The sequence below is a fragment of the Ambystoma mexicanum genome, chromosome 2p (assembly GCF_040938575.1).
Source record: "Ambystoma mexicanum isolate Mex_15411 chromosome 2p, UKY_AmexF1_1, whole genome shotgun sequence".
NCBI lineage: Eukaryota > Metazoa > Chordata > Amphibia > Caudata > Ambystomatidae > Ambystoma > Ambystoma mexicanum.
The window spans coordinates 623,608,372-623,627,245 of record NC_090923.1 but is presented as its reverse complement, the minus strand read 5'-3'; the positions used below and the strand labels follow the sequence as shown (position 1 = coordinate 623,627,245).

General features: G+C 44.4%; 1 protein-coding gene across 3 annotated transcripts in view; it reads left to right on the top strand.

Annotated features, from left to right (window-relative positions):
• The window catches only part of MST1R (macrophage stimulating 1 receptor), a 524,743-nt gene that overhangs the window by 457,958 nt on the left and 47,911 nt on the right, over nt 1-18,874 (top strand). For all 3 annotated transcript variants that reach the window (XM_069644143.1, XM_069644144.1, XM_069644142.1), the window contains 5 exons: nt 359-505; nt 3,196-3,352; nt 5,153-5,239; nt 6,175-6,375; nt 9,142-9,222. In XM_069644143.1, the coding sequence (XP_069500244.1) occupies nt 359-505; nt 3,196-3,352; nt 5,153-5,239; nt 6,175-6,375; nt 9,142-9,222 (673 nt within the window). The remainder of the gene's footprint in view (nt 1-358; nt 506-3,195; nt 3,353-5,152; nt 5,240-6,174; nt 6,376-9,141; nt 9,223-18,874) is intronic.

Sequence of the window (18,874 nt, the reverse complement as noted above, 5' to 3'; positions counted from 1 at the left end):
GACTATTGTTCCAGTTCTATATTCTCTGGTTTGAGGTCATAGTAGTGAAACTGGTGATGCAACACATTCCTGTCCTTTAGCGCCGTTTTAGAGTAATAACTGGGGAACCAGAGTCACATTGTTTTGCGTAATGGATTTTCTGGCAATGTGAGGTTGTCGCCTACACGGACATCTCCATTGCAGCTGCTATGGGAGTATCACCTGGATGAGCTGTAGAGTTATTATTGGGGAACTAGAGAAGGGGAGTTTGCCGTCTTGTGTTGCCTTGGTGTGTGGAACTGTAGCCTAATTTGAATTCAAGCAGGATCTTTATTTGTGTCTGGCTATGGTTGACTTGCAATACCTCTGTCTTTTGCAGCACCGTCATCTGGACTATGTGGACTCGTGCATGAACATCACCATGACGGTGAGCGGGAGGCACTGCCTTCCCACTGTGCTGAAGAACGAGATCACCTGCAGAGTCCCGAAGGGACTGACAATCCCCAAAGAAGGAGCTGTTGTAGAGGTACCAAATTGGCAGTCGAGGGGACCAGTCATGGCAACCTTGAAATTGTCACTGATAGGGATCCAGCAACCAAAACCAGCATTTGTTCATTATTTTGGGTGTTGGGGAAGGGCAGCAGCGATAGTGCAGCTTACATATTTCAACATCAATGTGAGCTGCGCTGCTTTGTTGACTGGCTAAAGTGGCTACCATTTTACAGGTTAATAATAATAGACTCTTCACACATTCATAACTCAGGATTGGTAAAATGAACGCTTCTCAAAATGTTCCCCAATTCTAATAATGAGGCTGTTTTGTAACCGTGTCATATAAATAGGCAATATCATTTCCTCTTTGTGTTCCTTTGTTAGTCATTATTGCTCCTGCTATTATGTTATGTTAATGGGCATTTTTATAGCGCCTTTTACCATGGGTATGATTCCAAAGCGTTGTGGGTTGGGGCCGCAGCGCAGGTCCGTAGAGGATTTCCAGATATGCAGGATTAGCAAGCAAAGCATTTCCTGGACTAAACGCGTGGTGCAAATTTGCAGGGCAATTCTCAAGTTCATAAGTGCTATTAGTGCTTGGTTGCAGGTTCTGCTAGATGGATTACCAGTAGGTAGATCTCGTAGGGACATGTTGTCACTGTATAGGTGCTAGCGCCATCCTCGGTCTGCAGTTCTGGTAGGTAGTTCTACTAGGACATTCCCAGATGGTTGGGATTAGCAAAGAATAAGTGCTATGACGTTCCTTGCTGTATAATTCTCTTCCAGGTTTTCCAGATGTGTAGGATTAGCAAGCAAGGCATTTCCTGGACTGAGAGCATAGTGCTTATTTGCAGGGCATTTGCAAGTCACTGATCAAGTTCACAAGTGCTATTAGTGCTTGGTTGCTAGTTGTGCTGGATAGATTACCGCTAGGTAGTTCTGCTATATACATTCACTGGTGGGTGTGATTAGCAGAATAACTGTTAGACAGCCCCGTCTGTATCTAGTTCTGCTGTTGGATTTCCAGGTGCGTAGGATTAGCAGGCATGTTCCTTCTTGGACTGATTGCATAGTGCATTGTGCAACCTTGATCAAGCTCATGAGTGTTATTGGTGCTTGGGTTACGAGTCTGGCCCAATCGTCCCTGATTAGAGGTGGTGGATAACTCTAGGCCTCGGAGCATATGGAATTCCTGCGGATGAGGTGATGGATAAATTCCATCAAGTACATGGGTGCCGCTACGATTCGGGTTTCGAGTCTGGGCAAAGGATCCAGGTAGTGGTGTTAGATAGCGTCAGTCCAGAGGGTCTATGATAGGGTCCGTAATCAGTGTGGTACCACGTCAGGTGTCTGTCGTGGTGGTCGGTCAGGTGATTCACTGCTTTCCCTTATGCGTTTTTAGGTGAAGAGCCAGGTTTTGAGTACATTCCGGAAAACCATGTAGGCTTTGCTGTGTCTAATGTAGGGAGGCAGTGAGTTCCACAAAGTTAGTGCCAGGGTTGGGTAGGCTAACCCTCAATTCCTCGCCAAATTGGAGGTGGGGACCACTAGGAGCAGGGCAGTGCTTGTAAGGCATAATCTTTTCTTGTAGGAATGTGGGGCCTGTTTTGTTCACCGCTCGGTGGGTAATGCATAGGAATTTGAAGGTGGCCCTGCATCCAATTCGGAGCCAGTGTAGGATGCAGAGAGCCGTGAGATGTAGTCCTTTCGTCCTAATGTGAGAAGCAGTCTGGCAGCCGAGTTGTGTACTCTTTTTGGAGTTTAACTCATAGGCCATTGCACCCAGGTAGAGGGAGTTCACATAGTCCAGTCTAGACATGACAATGGACACAATTGCAGCCAGTGTGTTGGGCTAGGTAAGGTAAGGGAAGATACGCTTCAAGAGCCTAAGGTGGAAATGACAGCCTTTGGATGTATTGTTTATGTCATGAGAGATAGTTAGTGAGTTCATTGTGCAGCCAAGGATTTTGACAGTGTTGGTGGTCGCACGGGGAGGCCAAATGAGGGTGGCCAGGGAGTTAGTTGGGGGAATAGAGCAGATTTTATGCATACCATGATCTCCGTTTTATCTGGATTCAGAAGGAGATGGTTAGCCCTCATCCAGCGGTCAATGTCGGAGAGACATGCTGCTAGGTCATAGCCAGGGGAGGTGTTCGATTTAGGAATTCTGAGGATGATTTGTGTGTTATCCATATAGTTATAGCAAGTGAGGTTGTGTGACTGAATAATCCTGGAACGGGGGGGGGGTCAAGTAAAGGTTGAAGAGAAGGGGAGAGAGGTAGGCGCCTTGGGGTGTTCCAGTATTTACTGGGCGTGCAGTGGTGCGAAAAGGGGAGAGATGGGTGATTTGCTGTCTTTTAGAGAGGAATAACTTTGCCTGCATTTGTCAAGTTTCGATCACCTTTTCCTGCTTCGAGGCATCATTGAGTTAATTCCAGGAGAGCAGTGGATCTGTTGTTCATTGAGTTCCATGCATTAGCCAAGGAGGTCTGCACCACTCCTTCTCATGGACAAAATTATTCATTGCATGCTGTGAAGATAGAACACAATGTATTTTGTGTGATGGGACAAGAAAGTCTGTGACAAAGACGAGAAAGACCCTATGCCTCGATTGGGTAAACGGCTGCTGTGTTAGTTGTGCTTTTGCCTTTGGTGTGATAAGCAGCAATGACTGATGTACTTGTGAACTCTCTGGCTCTTCTTTTTTCTCTGCATTGACTTTAGGTGTGTGTGGACGGAAGCTGCACTTCCCTGGGCAGCGTCATCATTGTGAGCATACTGGACCCGCTCATCGGCATTGTGCTGGGCAGTGTCATGTCGTTGCTCATCGCCGGCCTGCTGGTGTTTCTTCTGCTGAAGTACAGGCAAAGAAGGAAACCAGGTAAACCCAGAGACTCTATGGCGCCTTATTTAAAAGAAGGTTATGGCTCACTCGATTGCCCATTGAATGACGAGACAATGTGAGCAGACGATAGTGGCATTTAAGAATCGATGAAAATGGACGAGCCACTCCATGTTGGGGTTCAATACCGCAGAAGGTCAGAGACCAGAGACTAAAGTTGCTGGCTGGAAGATTAGAGAATATGTCACTCTTGGCATCACTGCATCTCCTTTGGAGCAGAGCACTTTATTCAAATTCCACACCAATTGTGAGGAATTAGAGGGTGTCATATTCAGAAAAACAGATTTAATGAATGCCTTCCGCCTTTAGTATGGCATCATAAAAAATATGAAAACTGCACTCCACACAGTCTGGCCTCCCTCAGTCATTTTGAGAATAGATGTATTGTAATTATTCCTCAGCACCTGATACTCTTGGTAGAATGGTAAGGGGGACCGATACCAGTAACATGTTCAGCAGTTTGCATTGGGAGTGGGTGGAAGCGTGTGTAGGAAAAAACAAAATCTTGCTCATTTTGCACAAGGAGACTTGGAACTAATTAGAGTGGTTGTAGTATACATTTTAATATTTAATATCAATAGCACACACGGCCCAATAAACAGGACTGACTGAAGGGGGGACTAGTTCAGACTGTTATCTGGAGGCCCTCTTGCCTCTAGCTGGGGAAACCCTGCCTACAAATGTCAATTAAAAACGAGCGTTGCCTTGGTGTATTAGGATGGTTTCAAGAGAAAAGAAAAAGGGTAGCGGTAAAGATTATACATCCCTTTGTGTCGTGCACAGTCACTTTCAAATGGTGCTGTTTTGTATCTCCTGTGAATTTATCTGATGAGCAGGGAGTGGCAACCCTAAATGGCCGCCTAAGAAAACATAATAAGCTTTATTTGCCTGAGTCCCAAGTAGTAGGGTCCCATTTCAGTTGAAAGGGTTCAAATCCACTGACACCTCAGCTGCCTATTAAACTAGACGTTCATTTCCTATATAGTCTCTCTGCAGTGGCGTACCTTTGTTTGGGAATTCTCACTGTTTAGGATACAGAGATTTCAGGTCACCTGGCCCAATATTATATTCCTTGGCACAGTAATGCATATGTGCTTGCCTCATCATTATACAGTTTATGGTCTTTTAAACCCTGAAGGGAGAGTCACTAGACCTTTTCTGTAGCACAGGGGTCGGCAAACTGCAGCTCTCCGGCGCGTTTGGACTGTGGCACCCATTTGCCCCTACTATTCACTATGCTCAGTGCCGGGCATTTCCATGCAGCATTTGGCATTTCAACAGAGGTATAGGAGAGCCTATTTGGCAGGTAAGTGGATTGCCCTCTCGTTCCACTTAATGGGCAAAAGTAACCCTCACGTAGAAGTCATTGCTCCCTTTGCAGGTGTTCACTGGTTGCACCTTATTTCTGTGTCGCACTCTGTTTATCTCGTTCAGCTACTTCCCTTCCCCTCCGCTCCCACTGTCCCCAAGTTCCATATCCCTCTCTTTGTAATTAAACACTCTTAAGAGTTTATTCTTTCTCCCTCGTCTCAAACCTGCTGTGATCTCATTCACCATTCCTTTCACTCCTTCATCTCCACGCCCTTCTCCTTAACCCTCTTGTCTCTCCTCTCATCCTGTGTGCAGTTGACCTTCTGTCACTAGTCTTTCTTTCTTGCTGCTACTTCCTCCTCCTAGACGTCCTGAGCTGACTCGCCGTCTTCCTGTAATGCTACCTGTTTGGATGCTTCGCTGAAGGGCTGTTTACTAATTCAAAGGTTCTTATTGTTTGATGCCCAGATACCCTGCACTTAGACCATCTAGTCAGCACCAGGACGCTCAACGACATGCTTGCGAACCCTCTGACCAGCAACTACAGAGAATCCTGTAAGTGAACGCACCCCTTCCTTGCGACTGCTAGTTAAGAGGAGACTGGTCTCTTTTCTCTGCTCTACCTTCTGAAGCACCCGCTGGGTTTAGCCTGACATTATCATGCTGGGTGAGCTGATCCTGGTGGCTCTTGGCGATCAGGGTTCGGCTTGTACTCATTGATTCTTTTAAATGATTTTCTTTCATTTATTATTTTATTTGCAGCACACACAACCTGTATATATTTAGGTGCTAGTTTCATTGAATTGTGGAAGTGAAGGTCATTTATAACATGTTCGGTTTTTTTTCTAGCGCGGATCCGGGATTCAAATCTGTTTGCTCAGCGTGGTCTTGTTTCCAAGACCCATGCGTTGCCAGAGAGATATCCTCCCGTTAGTGGTTTGATGTCTTTTGATCTTGCAAAGTGCTTTTCCCTAGGTAGATGGGTGTCTTGGGAGTCTCCCTAATATTGCCTTGCCATGCTGGAATAGGCTATGGGATTCCCCAGCCATCTCACTGCCAAACTGACCAGCCATATCTAGATTGCTTCAAGTATTTGTCTAGTCCATCTTTGTCTGGCACCCCACTACTAGGGCGGCCTGGGACCCCTGACTGTATTGTTAGTACGCTTTGCAGTGGACAATGGTTGGGAATCTGAATTAAATTCTTTGTAGAATCATTACGTGAACTATGGGCATTTAAGACTCTCTGCTCTAGAACAGGTCCAGTCCAGTTTCAGCTTCCTTCTGTTTTTAACATTCAACCGCAGCATGAGCTGAGAAGATTTACGCCATGTTATTTTGTAAATACCTTGCGTGTGTGTGGGAGTGGGAGGGGGGGTTGGCTAGATTACATTAAACTAATTCTTTTTCAAGTACCTATTGTAAAATCTCTGCAGCAGAATGTTTATCTACCGGTCATTGACAATTGTGAAAATGGTTACCCCTCAACAGACGGTCCCAATAGCGGCTCCGGCGCATTGACTTTCAGAGGCGTCGACTACACGGGCAGCAGCGGTGGCTCCATCATGCCGCTGATGGGCATGCCGACCAGCCTCCTGGAAAGCCTGGGCCCGGAGCTCCTCGAGGAGGTGAAGGACGTGCTGATTCCCGAGCAGAGACTGGTCATGCACCGGGAGCAGATCATCGGCAAAGGTAGGGGACCCGGCGGCAGGGTAACAAGGTCCCATGCCCAGGAGTGAAACAGGTTTGGCAAAGGCAATTAGCATCACAATGAAGGGTTTATGTTTTTTTAAAGACATTCCCTTATCTTCTTAGGGATGTTTCAGAGCTTGTTTGTGCATGTGTTATCAGGTATGCACTTTCTAAATACTTTAAATAAAATAATGAATCCAATAAGAATATTTCATGTGGATAAAAACGCAGGTCTACTGCCAGTTTACTTGAAATTAAAAGGTGCTGCAGGATGGGTTGCTTTTAATATATACCACTTTGCTGACTTTCTAACTCCTTTCATGGGTGTGATTGTAGTTTATGCCCACCTCTAACAAACATTGGGCCTCATTACGAGGTAGGCGGTAAGGGATTACCGGCACCGGTGCCGGTAATCCCTTACCGCCCTACTACGAGGTCCCTTAGCGGGTCCCTTCCTTAACATGGAAGGGACCCATTAAGAGACTTCAGAGCTAATAACGGTACCGCAATTTGCGGTACCATTATTAGCGCCTTCCCATTGAGCCCTATGGGGGCTGAAATGGGAATGGGGAATGGCTTTTTCAATGGGGATTTACCGGTCCCGCAAAGGTCGGAATAGACCGGTAAGTCCCAATTGAACGGGACCGGACACGGTACCGGTATTGGAGGTAGTCATGGCGCTAATGGTGCCATGACTACCTCCAACCTCGTAATGAGGCCCATTGACTTCGTTTGGGCTCTCGGGGAAAGAAGGTTGTTTTTTAAATTTGTATTCTCATCACATAATTATATTTCAGAATGCCACCATTACACACTTGTCATGTGCATGGATGGGTCCTGTTTATATGATGCCGACCTTTAATTACATTTAAGATTAAACCAAATCACGACAAGTTGAATTGATTCAATTTCAGACAACAGAAGGCATGATTTAATAACATATCTACTTAAAAATACACAAACACATGTTTGTTAGTTCCTTGCATAGCATTTTCACTGCTGTCGGGTTGGCTAAAAAAAACCTGGCTGTTGGAGAAGGGGAGAAGGAGGGAAGAGCATATGGAAGGAGACAACATATTATGTTGTGTGATGACTCGCACCGAATGACCACTTTCCAGGAGGCTAAAACCCTGGTGACTTACCCATATCCCCAGTGTGAACATATATGTGCCTTGTAGGGCATCCCTGTTCTGTCGGATAGCTTTCCCCGGAATTGGGCTGCAGCACAGGAGAAAACCAAAAGTGAACATTGTGCACAAGAATAAGAATGAAGAAAAACGAAATGGCTTCTGGACCTGTTATGACCTCCATTGCCCCTTCATATGCCTGCAATATAGTCCCAAGGCATTCTGGCAATAGGTAGTGATCCACACCAAATGGGAGTTGGGGAGGGGAGGACTCTGTACCAATGGGAATCGTGGTGCAGGAGTGCAAAGCAAAATACAATAGTCCACATGGATTTCGTTGGGGAATTGTAGGTAAGCCAGCAATGTTAGAGGCATGTAGTCTGAGCAGATGAACACTGAGATTGACAGAATACGTTGTCCTCTGGTCCAATGAGATGCTGAGGGGAGCAACCACAACCCAACACTTGTTCCTATTGGCTGACAAACGGCATGTGGCTGATCAGGGTTCTGGGAGATACTGGATCTGTTTTCAAGAAACTGCACATTGATCCTATCAGATCCAAAAGGCAAAGCCTTTGAGAAACTGCACCCTAACCCTGGCAAAGTCAAAAAGCTGATTAAAGCCTCTGTGAAACTTCACATTTAAACTTAAGAAGGACTACAGGCTGATTTGAGCCTTTCAGTAACTGCCCTTTGACCATGGCAAAGCCAAGAGTCTGGCAAAAGCCTTTGAGGAATTGCACCTCAATCTGGACTGGAGCCTTGTGAGGAAATGCCCCCTAATCCTGACTAGGTCAAAAGGCTGTTGAGAACCTTTGAGAAATGGTATAATGAACTAGAGAAACCCAAGTGGCTGAGAAAGGCAAGTTCAAAACTGTTTTTCCGGTTCATGAATTTAGAGAAACATTTATACATTTTCGTTTTAATCTTGTGTTTAAATGGGATGTTTGGGGTCCACGTAGAGGTTTGGTGCACAGCACTGAAACTGTTTATTTCGGAATCCTTGTGATCAAGATTATTAAATGGCAATCCAGTGTCATTGATTATTGCAGCAGTACACTTTAAACAGAGGCTTTATGAGAGACCACTCAAAAGCCAAAGTATCATACTTTTAGTATTGATGTGTGCGGATTAGATTTCTTTTTAGATTAATTATTAGATGAATTGTGTGATGTTATGGATTGTATCTTTTAGATCGTTTAGATGAATGATTAAATGGATTGTGACTATGTTTGATAAAATAATAGGATATGATTTGATTTGTGATGTTATTTGTATGGCGTCATATAGAAAATAACCCACTTTTATGCTTTTTTCTTTTTATGTTTTTAATGTTGTCAAGCATAAAGGTTTAATACAAACCATATATATTTAATATAACTGTGCAAAACCTAAGAAAGGAGCCGACAAAGGCTGTGAAAAGTATTGTGTGTAGTCTGAGAAAGTCTACAGGCTGAGAGAACCTCTAAGAGTTGTTAGAAGTGTAGAGGCCAGAGTGTGCCCCTGCAAAGTGTGCCTCATACCGAAGGCAGTCCAGAGAAGGCTAGGTGCGTTTAAGAGCAGTTCAGACAGTTTTCATGTCAATTAAATTAAAAGGGTGAAATTACTTTCATCAACTAATTTCTGGTCCATTTTCCAGGTCATTTTGGAAGTGTTTATCATGGCGCCTACATCGATGCATCTCAGAAAGAAATTCACTGTGCTGTCAAGTCATTAAACAGTAAGTGTATGAGGAATGGAATGTATATTGCTTTGTTTGTGCTTTGTGATTAAAAAATAAAAATCCTTAATATGATCTGCTCTCCAACGCATGGCAGCTCTGATGCCGGTGGCTTTTATCTAAGATGGTAGCTTACTGAGTCTGCAAAGTTTAAAACCAATTCTCTTGGGTGGAATAAAAGGTTGCTGTCCTAAAAAGAGGTCTTCTAAGAACATTCACAAGTGGAACAGTTTGAGGCTCAAAGATTTTTTTACTGCTGCTTTCCCTGTGTAAAGCTCTTACTTTATAGTACCAGGACCTACAGTGGCTTTGCAACAGGACGTTGTACCATGTCAAACAAATTCAAACTGGGAATCGATCTTCCTACTCCAGCATCTATTTCTAAAGCCAGTGGGATTTTGCTTTACCATTTCCGTTGTTAAGATGGGATCTAAGTGATCATTATGCATTTCCTCAATTTATTGGTCCTAAAAAATGCATTTTATCCCTAGAGTAACACACTTGGGCTTGAGAGAGGCGTTGAGGGCTTTAGGGGAGTTTAGGTAAATTGTTTTCCATAGCGGTCTGTAAATATGGTTTAGTCGGAAATATTGGAAAGTATTGCTTATTTTCAAGAAGTGTGAATTGTCAAATGCTTATAATTTTTTAGTGGTGGCATTAGAATACACTTCATTACTGCCTGCTGTTACAAATAGCAAGCACAATCATTATTTTCTAAGCACATTCTAATGTACACCATGGGCATCATTACGAGTCCGGCGGCAACCAGCCGGTTTTTCCGGCTCGGTTACCGCCGGACTCATATTACCATTCCACCTCCGTGACTCCCAGAATTACCAGGGCATTACGACCCTGGTGTCCCGGGAATTCCGGAGGCGGAATTCTGTAAATCCCCATTCCCATTGAGTCTCATAGGACGCAATGGGAATGGGGAAGTGGAAACACAGGCACCACCTCCCGCCTGCAGGACTCGAGATCGGGCGGTCCGGAATGAACAGTGGCGGCAGGTTTACCGCCACTGTTATTTCTGGACAGCCCGACCAGTAATGAGGCCCATTTACTTCCTGACATGACTTTCCAAAGGGTCTTAAGTGCTGTCACTGTAATAACAATCTTCCTTTCTTGATCTGAATCAGCAGAGCTGCATAGTGGAATTTCCTCAATGCTCTAGTATAGTAAAGTGGTGGAGGGACAATGGAGGCAGACTGTATGTGTCAGCTAGAGACTTGCTACCCTTTACCAACCTCTGGGACTTCCCCAGCGAGCTCGGCGCCTCCTCTGCAAAAACATAATGAAATAGACACCCTGCATGCATACAGCTGTACACATATTTATTTTGCCAATGGATAGTTAAGTCTTTACCATCTCATTAGAATACTTTTTTTTGTTCAAATTTGTAAGCTAGATCAGCTGGCTGCATGAGCACCAATATACCTGCCGGTTGAGCGTTCTGAAGGTTCTGATTTGTGGAGGGCCGACATAGCCTTTCATCATTTTGATGAAACCAAACTATTTGGACGCATAGGGTGCCATGTAAATTATACAAAACCAGAAAAAGATCTCTTGATAAGTTCACATTTTATGCGGACGGTGTCAAAGTGAGATGTGTCAGTCACACCAAGACAGCGTATTTTACCTGCTCAGCTGCGTGCATTCCTTCAAGGTCTCGATGCATTGATAGCGAGGTATTATCCACGTCCTGCTCGAAAATGCCCTAGCCGTGTCTATTCCAGAGGAGTGGTTACCCTTGGACTAGTAAACTACCATTCGAGCCAACCTAGAACAAGGTATTCCCTGACATGTGCTTCATTCTCCTTAGAGCTTGTCAGATGAGTAAAGCTGTCCCAGACAAGAGCTTGGCATCCAGTACACATTCTTGAATTAAAATGGGAATTTACCCAGAATTCTTTTCCTAGTTTTCATTCTTCTGAGGGCGATGAAATGTGCATCTTGACTTGAAATAATGCTCATTACTTAAGCTGTTACATATGTGTGTGCAATAATCATTATTAGTACCCGGTGAGGGTCAACCAGAATGCAACAAACATTCTGATTGGACCTCGCTGGGGCTTTTCCCGACCAGGAATCCCTCGGCCAGGATTCCTTGCCATTGTTCCCAGTTGGGGGGTGTGGCAGCCCCTCAGCCGATGAGGACGCTTGAAACGGGGCCATACCCCACTATGAGCCTCCACACGGCTGGAGGCTGCCATTCTCCCCCACCGGGGATTCAGGTGAGTGTTTTATTTTTTCCTTCCCCTCCCCTGCAACCAATCCCCTCCTTGCCCTCCCAACCCCACTTCTGTTCCCAGCGCGTCCGCTCCCAATGGCCGGCATGGAAAGAGAAAACGGACTCCGTTTTCCCTTCCCAGATGGCCATTTTCTTTGACATTTTTTTTTTCTGTTCCGAAAACGCAGTGTCGTTTCAGAACAGAAAAAATGCTATTAGTAACCTGGTCTTGCGGGCTGGGGTACTAATAGCAAGAAGCCCCTCGCCGTGGGGGCATTTCCTATAACTATGGCCCCCGGGCATTACCTGACTGGATAATGCCAGCACGGCTCAGGGCTTATTGCATAATTATTGTTAACATATATACTCCTTGCATCCGGCGACAAGAGTATTGAACATTCATTATGCAGAGTGCCAAAATTATGGCAAATGCTTTTTGCGAGTCCGCATGTGTATTCTTAAGAAAAGATGAATACATCATTGCATTAATAAAATAAAAAATCGAGAAACATGGTTTTTGTTAAACAATACATTTCTACCATGGAAACAGTCCGAGCTTCCTACAATGTGAACGCGATTTTGAAAGAGATGAAGGATAAAAATACTTCAATAATAAAATGAATAATTTCACATTTTAATAAGAACATGGCTATATGGATTTCTCACTTGGTCATGTCTCCCTTTCTGTAAAACCTCCCTCTGCCTTTGCCAGAGACCTCCAGTTTATTTAGGCCTGTTGTCCCCATTGCCATTATCCAGCTGTCCTATTCAGTCAAAAAGCAAAAAGATGTAACGGCAGCTGACTGTCCGAGTCCATCTTGCCTTCCTCTCCCTGGTGAGCATCCCTTTTGTTAGCAGGAAGGTAGAGGCTTCGCTTCTCTGAACAGTAAAGCAGGCATGTTGCTAGGAGCCCCTCCCTCCCCACGCCTGTGCATTCATACTTCCAGGCAGACCTCGGGCCTTCTTGCCAACTCCTAACCCCCATGTGCACATGTGTGATTGCAAAAATCCGCCTCATAGACTATTGAAACGGCTCTGGCATTGATGTATGGCATTCTTGTTCGTGGCAAATTGAGCAGAGTCGAGTCAAAATGGAATGAGCAAAGTGGGATTTCTTCTCTACCCCTGTGCCTTATGGCGACCAGTCCAATTATCCACAAAGCAGCGAAGGAATTGCTCTAAAGCCTTTTATTTTTGTTTCAAAACTGTGATTCAAAGAGCAGATCAAACACTGTTAGCGCTTGGGCTAAAAGTAGGACAAGAACCCCTGGCAAAACATGTCTGGTGTAGATTCAGCCCTGACATTCGGTGAATGCGCAGGAGAGCGTGCTATCTTTTACATTTACAACGGCAAATGCAGGCATACGTTAATACCGTACCATTCTAGCTTAATTACTTGTAATTAATCCATCCGCCAACTGGGCCCAGAACTTCGAGTTGTTTAATGCCATAGTCAACGTATGGGTGAATCTTCGTGAATTTAATTCAGCAGTCGCTTGTAGATCTTATGGAAGCTTGACATGAAGGTGCCGTTCCTGTCGCTGATAGGCTAAGAACTCACATTTCTCTCTCAGAAGTTTTTGTCAGTCGCTTTGATATGATATGATAGGTAGGTTATTTATATAACCAGAGGTTTCTAAGCGCGGAACGGGGATCGAACCTGTGCTGCTCTGTGTCGTCTTGCTTCCAAGACGAGCACGCTGCCCCTAAGCTATCCTCCCGCGACCATGTCTGTGCATTCACTTTGTGGTTATTCACATACTTTTGACCCAGTTCAGACCTTTCATCGCATCTGAGTTGGCTGAATAGACAACACAGCTGTCAGATGCGTTGTTTCGGTGATTATATTCACGTTTCCCGCAAATAGCACGTTGAATGGCGTTTTAGTGATGGCAAAGTGCTTGTTGCCAACTACTTGTCTGTTATGTTCTCCCTCTGTCTTGCTCTCATTGTAAGGTGACTGCCTGAGTACTGCTGGGTCGACACATAGGGCCTCATTATAAGTGAGGCGGTAAGGGGTTAACGGCGCCGGTAAAGGTGCCGGCGCCACTAACCCCCATACCACCTCATTACGAGGTCCCCTCGCGGGACCCGCTCTGCACGTCTGGAGGAGGGAGCAAACAACGGGCTTCTCATAATCGGCCTGTTGTTTTCTCCCTTCCACATTCCCATTCAGCCCTATGGGGGCTGAAATGGGAATGGGGAAGGTCCGGGCCCGGGTTCCTGGAAGGAGGAATTAACGGGCCCTCCGAACTCGGAATGGCCCGGTAATTCCCCATTCTGGGAACCCTGACCCAGACCCTTTTTTGGCGGCAGCCATGCCACCAATAGCAGCATGGCTACTGCCAAAATCGTAATGAGGCCCATAGTCCTTATTTGATTAATAGAGACATCTGCACAGAGACTCAGTCACTACACTGATGTTCATTCATTTGAACCATAGAGAGCCTCAACAAGGGCATCATTCATTCGATCAATCGACACAAGTTTATTTCAGAATAAGCACAGTATTCCATGAAAATGCACAATACACATGTTAAAAGTGGAGGGTAAATAGATAAAGAAACATTATCAAATTAATCGTCATTGTTACGCAAATCGAAATGGCTGGATCTATTTGGGATTTATTTAATAGGAAAAATGTTGTTCCTAAGAATCCTCACTAAAAATTAAACACAGTACTGGTGCAAAGCTAAATGCAATCCTACACTTATGGAATCCGCCAATTACTTACTGGGGAGAAGGTCTTAGATCTACTAGTGAATTTGGACAAAGGTGTTTCCTTTGGGTACAATATGAACACTGGAGTAGCAGCATAGTATCTGAAAAGTAGCAATTTGCAGAACTATTTCTGTTATGAAATGCATTGTCCAAATTGCGACATTAAAAAGACTGTCCATCCACTTTCTATAAACGTACCTGGCAGCTGTAAGAGGATTCAATTCAACACTACAGCTAAGTCAACGCCTAGTCTATAATACTGAATGAAAACCCTTATTGATATATCTTTATGTCCAGTTCATGCGTTCTGGATGACTACCCCTATATAACACCCCTCTCTTGGAATCCCCCTGACCCCACTGAGCCGAGAAGTAGTTCTGTTTTGCAAGTTAAAAGGTTTATTTGATAATTTAAACAATAGATATATAGATCACACTTTATAATAAATTAATAATTGAATATCACACTTAATCTGATATGATAAATATTAACAACAGAGAATCTGGCACTAGCACACTTCTTATAATCACTAATGAGTTGACATGAAATGGATAAGGTAGCACACAGGTGAATAGGAACAAAAGAAGAAGGTGGTACAGAATGCTTTATGTAAGCTCAGGTGGATGCAATATTCAATGAATGCAGTACAGAAAATACTCAATATGATTTCAACCAAACAATGTAATCACTTTTCTCTGGCAATCCCCTCCCCCCCTTGATGCAAGGCAAGGAAATGGAAGGAAAACACCCAGTTCTCAGAAATGCAATCAAATGTGATTCAGTTCACCCCAGCAAGCTTAGACTACAGAAGTTTGAAAACACAGGCCCAAATTGCTTTGATATGTGCTGGCAATGAATTAAAAAATATGCTAAAATGCTTTTGATTCCCTCTAGAGGTTCAGGGTGAGTGGTATCTAGTTAATATTAGCTCAGGCTCACTCTTGCAATGATTCAGGAATGATTAGCAGGTTAAACGAATTTCTGGCAAATGGAAGGCAAGCAAACTGCTGTTTTCACACGTGGAGAAATTTTCAAATCGCGGCAAAATTTGCGCGTGCGTTTTCCGCGATTGCGGTAAAACTATAAGGTGGTTCTTGGTGCGATTCAAAGCTAAGATTCTAAGCTTTCAAATGAAAGTTACTGCAAGTCTCTAGCACAAACGGTCACGGAGATATGAGCGATTAAATAAAGGTCGTTTTTCAGATTTGAAATTTTAAAAGCTCAAAATGACAAGTGACAGATTTTACTAGAAATGACAGGTGACAGATTTGGAGCTATCAGGCAGTTCTACTTAGGTTAAATAGATTTAATTAGATGAATTTAAACTAAGAGCTTTGGTTTGGTACAGTTTGGCGGTACTCACAAGAGATTTTAAACAGGAAGGCGGCTTTGTCACGATCTGGTCAACAGGTCTGGACTTCGGACGGTCTCTGGGCACAGCGTCTGGTCTCTGGAACTGCTCACAGCATCGGGGTCAGCACTCTGGATACAATGGCCTGGTCTCTGCTAGGCACCGGTTCTCTGGGTCGGGTCCTGCCTTCTCTTTGGATATTTCTGTCACCGGGTTCTTGCAAAAGTTCTTGGCAAAATTCAGACGGTGTCAGCCGGCTGTCTGAAGAGTTCAGTTGCAAAAAGATTTTTAGGCCTGCTGACAAATACTCTTGCTGGCAGTGACCTTTTTGGTTAAGGTTCTGAAGTCTCTGTTTATCTTGGAGTCTAAGTGTTGGCTCTTTGAAGTTTGATGGAGGTAGAGTATGGATTTTCCGGCAGAGCTTCCAGCGGCAGATGGAATTGAAGGTCTCTACCTAAGTTTCAGTGGTCCATTTATATGTTCTGCAAGTGGGTGTGTGTGTTGGTCATAACTAAACTTGACCCTCTCGCTTGTCATTGGTCCAGCTTTCATTCCTCCCCTGATTGGGGAACTAAGTTGTGTCAGAGTGATGTCAGCCATTTATGATCTCTTGAAAAACCTCCCCTGTCATCTGTGCACCCAAATCTATATATGATCAAAATCCATATTTCACAGTTACACAGTTGTTTGAAATTACATATACATGGTGTGGCTGAATTTAGCCATGTCTCTGTCCAAATCTGCTGTTTCTAAGAGCTTGCATTCAGAAATGGCACATAATTGACTTTTTAACTGATTTTTCAATTTCTGACATTGACCCAACTTTACATACATGTGCGCAGGGAGTATGGACATTAACTGATGAAGTTTCAGATTTTTAACATGCATACATTTAGAGTAATATCCACTTTTCCGCTAACACCCCCCTGAACATACCACCGGTTCTAAAAACCTCTTAAACTGTGGGCAGAAAAATCACAAGAATTATGGTATCATTTATAAAATTTTCACATGTCCGCACCATGAGTTATTCATCTTTTTCTAAACAATATTCTGGCTACAAAGGGGTGTGGTTTCCCAGGTCACATGGTGGAAATACTGGTTTATCCAGTTCTGCCAAGCCAGCTTGCTCTCACAGGCAGTGCCCCTCCCAGCTTCTGCCAAGAGGAAGCTACATTTTACGACCGCTGTAATAAAACCTTTGCCTGAGTCAAGACAGGCTTTGTTCAGAGCTCCTGTAGAGCACAGGTAATTCAATTATCAGATAGATGGCATATCCTTAGTGTGGCCAGCAAAAGGCAGATGGGCCTGGGAACACAGTTGTGACTCAAGTTTCACTCCTGATGGGGGTAGTTGCCAGGCAGAATCAAGTTCCTTAAGCCAGACTTTCAGCTAACTGTCATGTTTTTTGTTGCTTTTTAAATTAACTTGCAATTTTACACATGCAGCTAGAATGCTGATTCTAATTGCAAAACTATGACATTTCAACAGTTACAAAGGCATGTGACACCAAACATAGGTCACTCATTTAATCTAAACATTTTCGATTTTAGTGTCTTTAAATCCAGTGCAACTTAAACTGCTGACTCCATAGCAGTTTTGTTATAAGCATTGTTTTGGGCTCTTCATTTCCCAGATTTTGTAAGCACACAAAACCTCATTCTGCCAAATGTCTGCTGGTGTTCAGTGAATATTTTGCACATGTTGCAATGTTTGAAAATAGGCATTTTGAGCCTGCCTTCGGAGAAACACAGGGTGGTTTTAAAACGCCGGCTTTTGGATAGTGGTGAGTACTGGTACTGCACCCATTTTTGGGATTTAAGAAATGAATTCCCCACAATTCTAGGTTGCATTTGGCAATCAGCATTGCCATTCCCAATGGTTTCAGACTACTGTGCGGGTAGTCCAATGGTGATTTTAAAGCGCTTTGAAGCTAACCGGCGCTACTGTTTTTCCTTTGGCAACCCATTTCCCTCATGGCAACCCGGCCTTTCATTCTCGCACTGGTGGGTGACGAGTGAGGCAACCATTTTGGTGTGCGCACAAACTGCGCAGCTTTCCTGGATTTCGGCGCACATGTGGGTTTTCCGCCATCTTGAATTTTCTAAGCCCACAGCACCAAATGTTGTGGCATGATAGCTTAAACGTGGGTCAGGACACCCAACAAGCCCCCCCACGCGACTGCACTTTGAATTCGAGTCGATGGGGAGTCGCGTGCCCAAGGGTTTTGACCCACGCACCGGTCTGTCCGCATAATCTTCTTCCTACTCTGTAGATGGCACAGTTCAGCATCTTCTTCTCCATCCGGTACTGATCGATCGGTTCTCCTCGCCAGTCCTGATGGGAGTATTGGGCGGTCCACTGGGCCCATTGGATCTTCGTTCCCGGTCTCCGGATCGTCCTCCTTGGCCAGTCTCAAGGTCTTCTTTCTCCTAGGACGACAAAGGAAGAGCGGCAATACCTACTCATAGACGTTTTTCCACCACTGTTGAGATGGTGGGACAGCATATGCATTTCATCATGACGAAACATTACATTCTTATTTTGATAAAAAACAGTATAACTAAGACAGTTTCATGCAAATCACAATATTTTAGAGACTAGATGTGGTATGTTTTATGATTGGAACAGAATTAGTCTGAGACAGTACCCGCTAGGATTCCAGAGGATTCCTCCAGTTGTTGCAGAGTGTGCCTGGGATGGCAACATTTCAACTGGTTTATGTGGACCCACTTGTCTTCCCCCGCTGCCAAAGGACCTTTGGGGATGTGGATTTTGTAGGCCACAGGGGAGATCTTGTCGATGATCTCAAAGGGTCCTTTCCATGTAGTCAAAAATTTGCGCTGCTTGGCCTGGTTCCTTTGGAAGTTGTATAGATAGACCCGGTCTCCCACCTGATATTCCTTCCTGGAAGTTTTCAGGTCATAGTGGGTCTTCATGCTATCAGCTGATCTTTCTAGATTCCGCTGAGCATAAGCAAAAGCATGTTGAAGGTGTTTCCTTAAATTCTCCACATACTCCTGAGTTGTGGAGGCATTTATCAGTGTCTGCTCTTGGGTCCTGTAGAGCAAATGCTGGGGAAGCACCATCTTGCGTCCAGTCATCAACTCAAATGGTGACATTTTGGTTGCAGATGAAGGGGTAGATCTGATAGCCATTAGGACCAGAGGTAATCGGATATCCCAACTTGGCCCAGAATCTGCCACAAACTTTTTTAAGATGCTCACAATGGTTCGGTTATATCTCTCTACCGCCCCAGAAGAAGCCGGTCTATAAGCAATATGCAGCTTTCTCTTGACCCCCAGTATCTCCCACATCTTTGTCATTACTTCACTGGTGAAGTGGCTACCCCT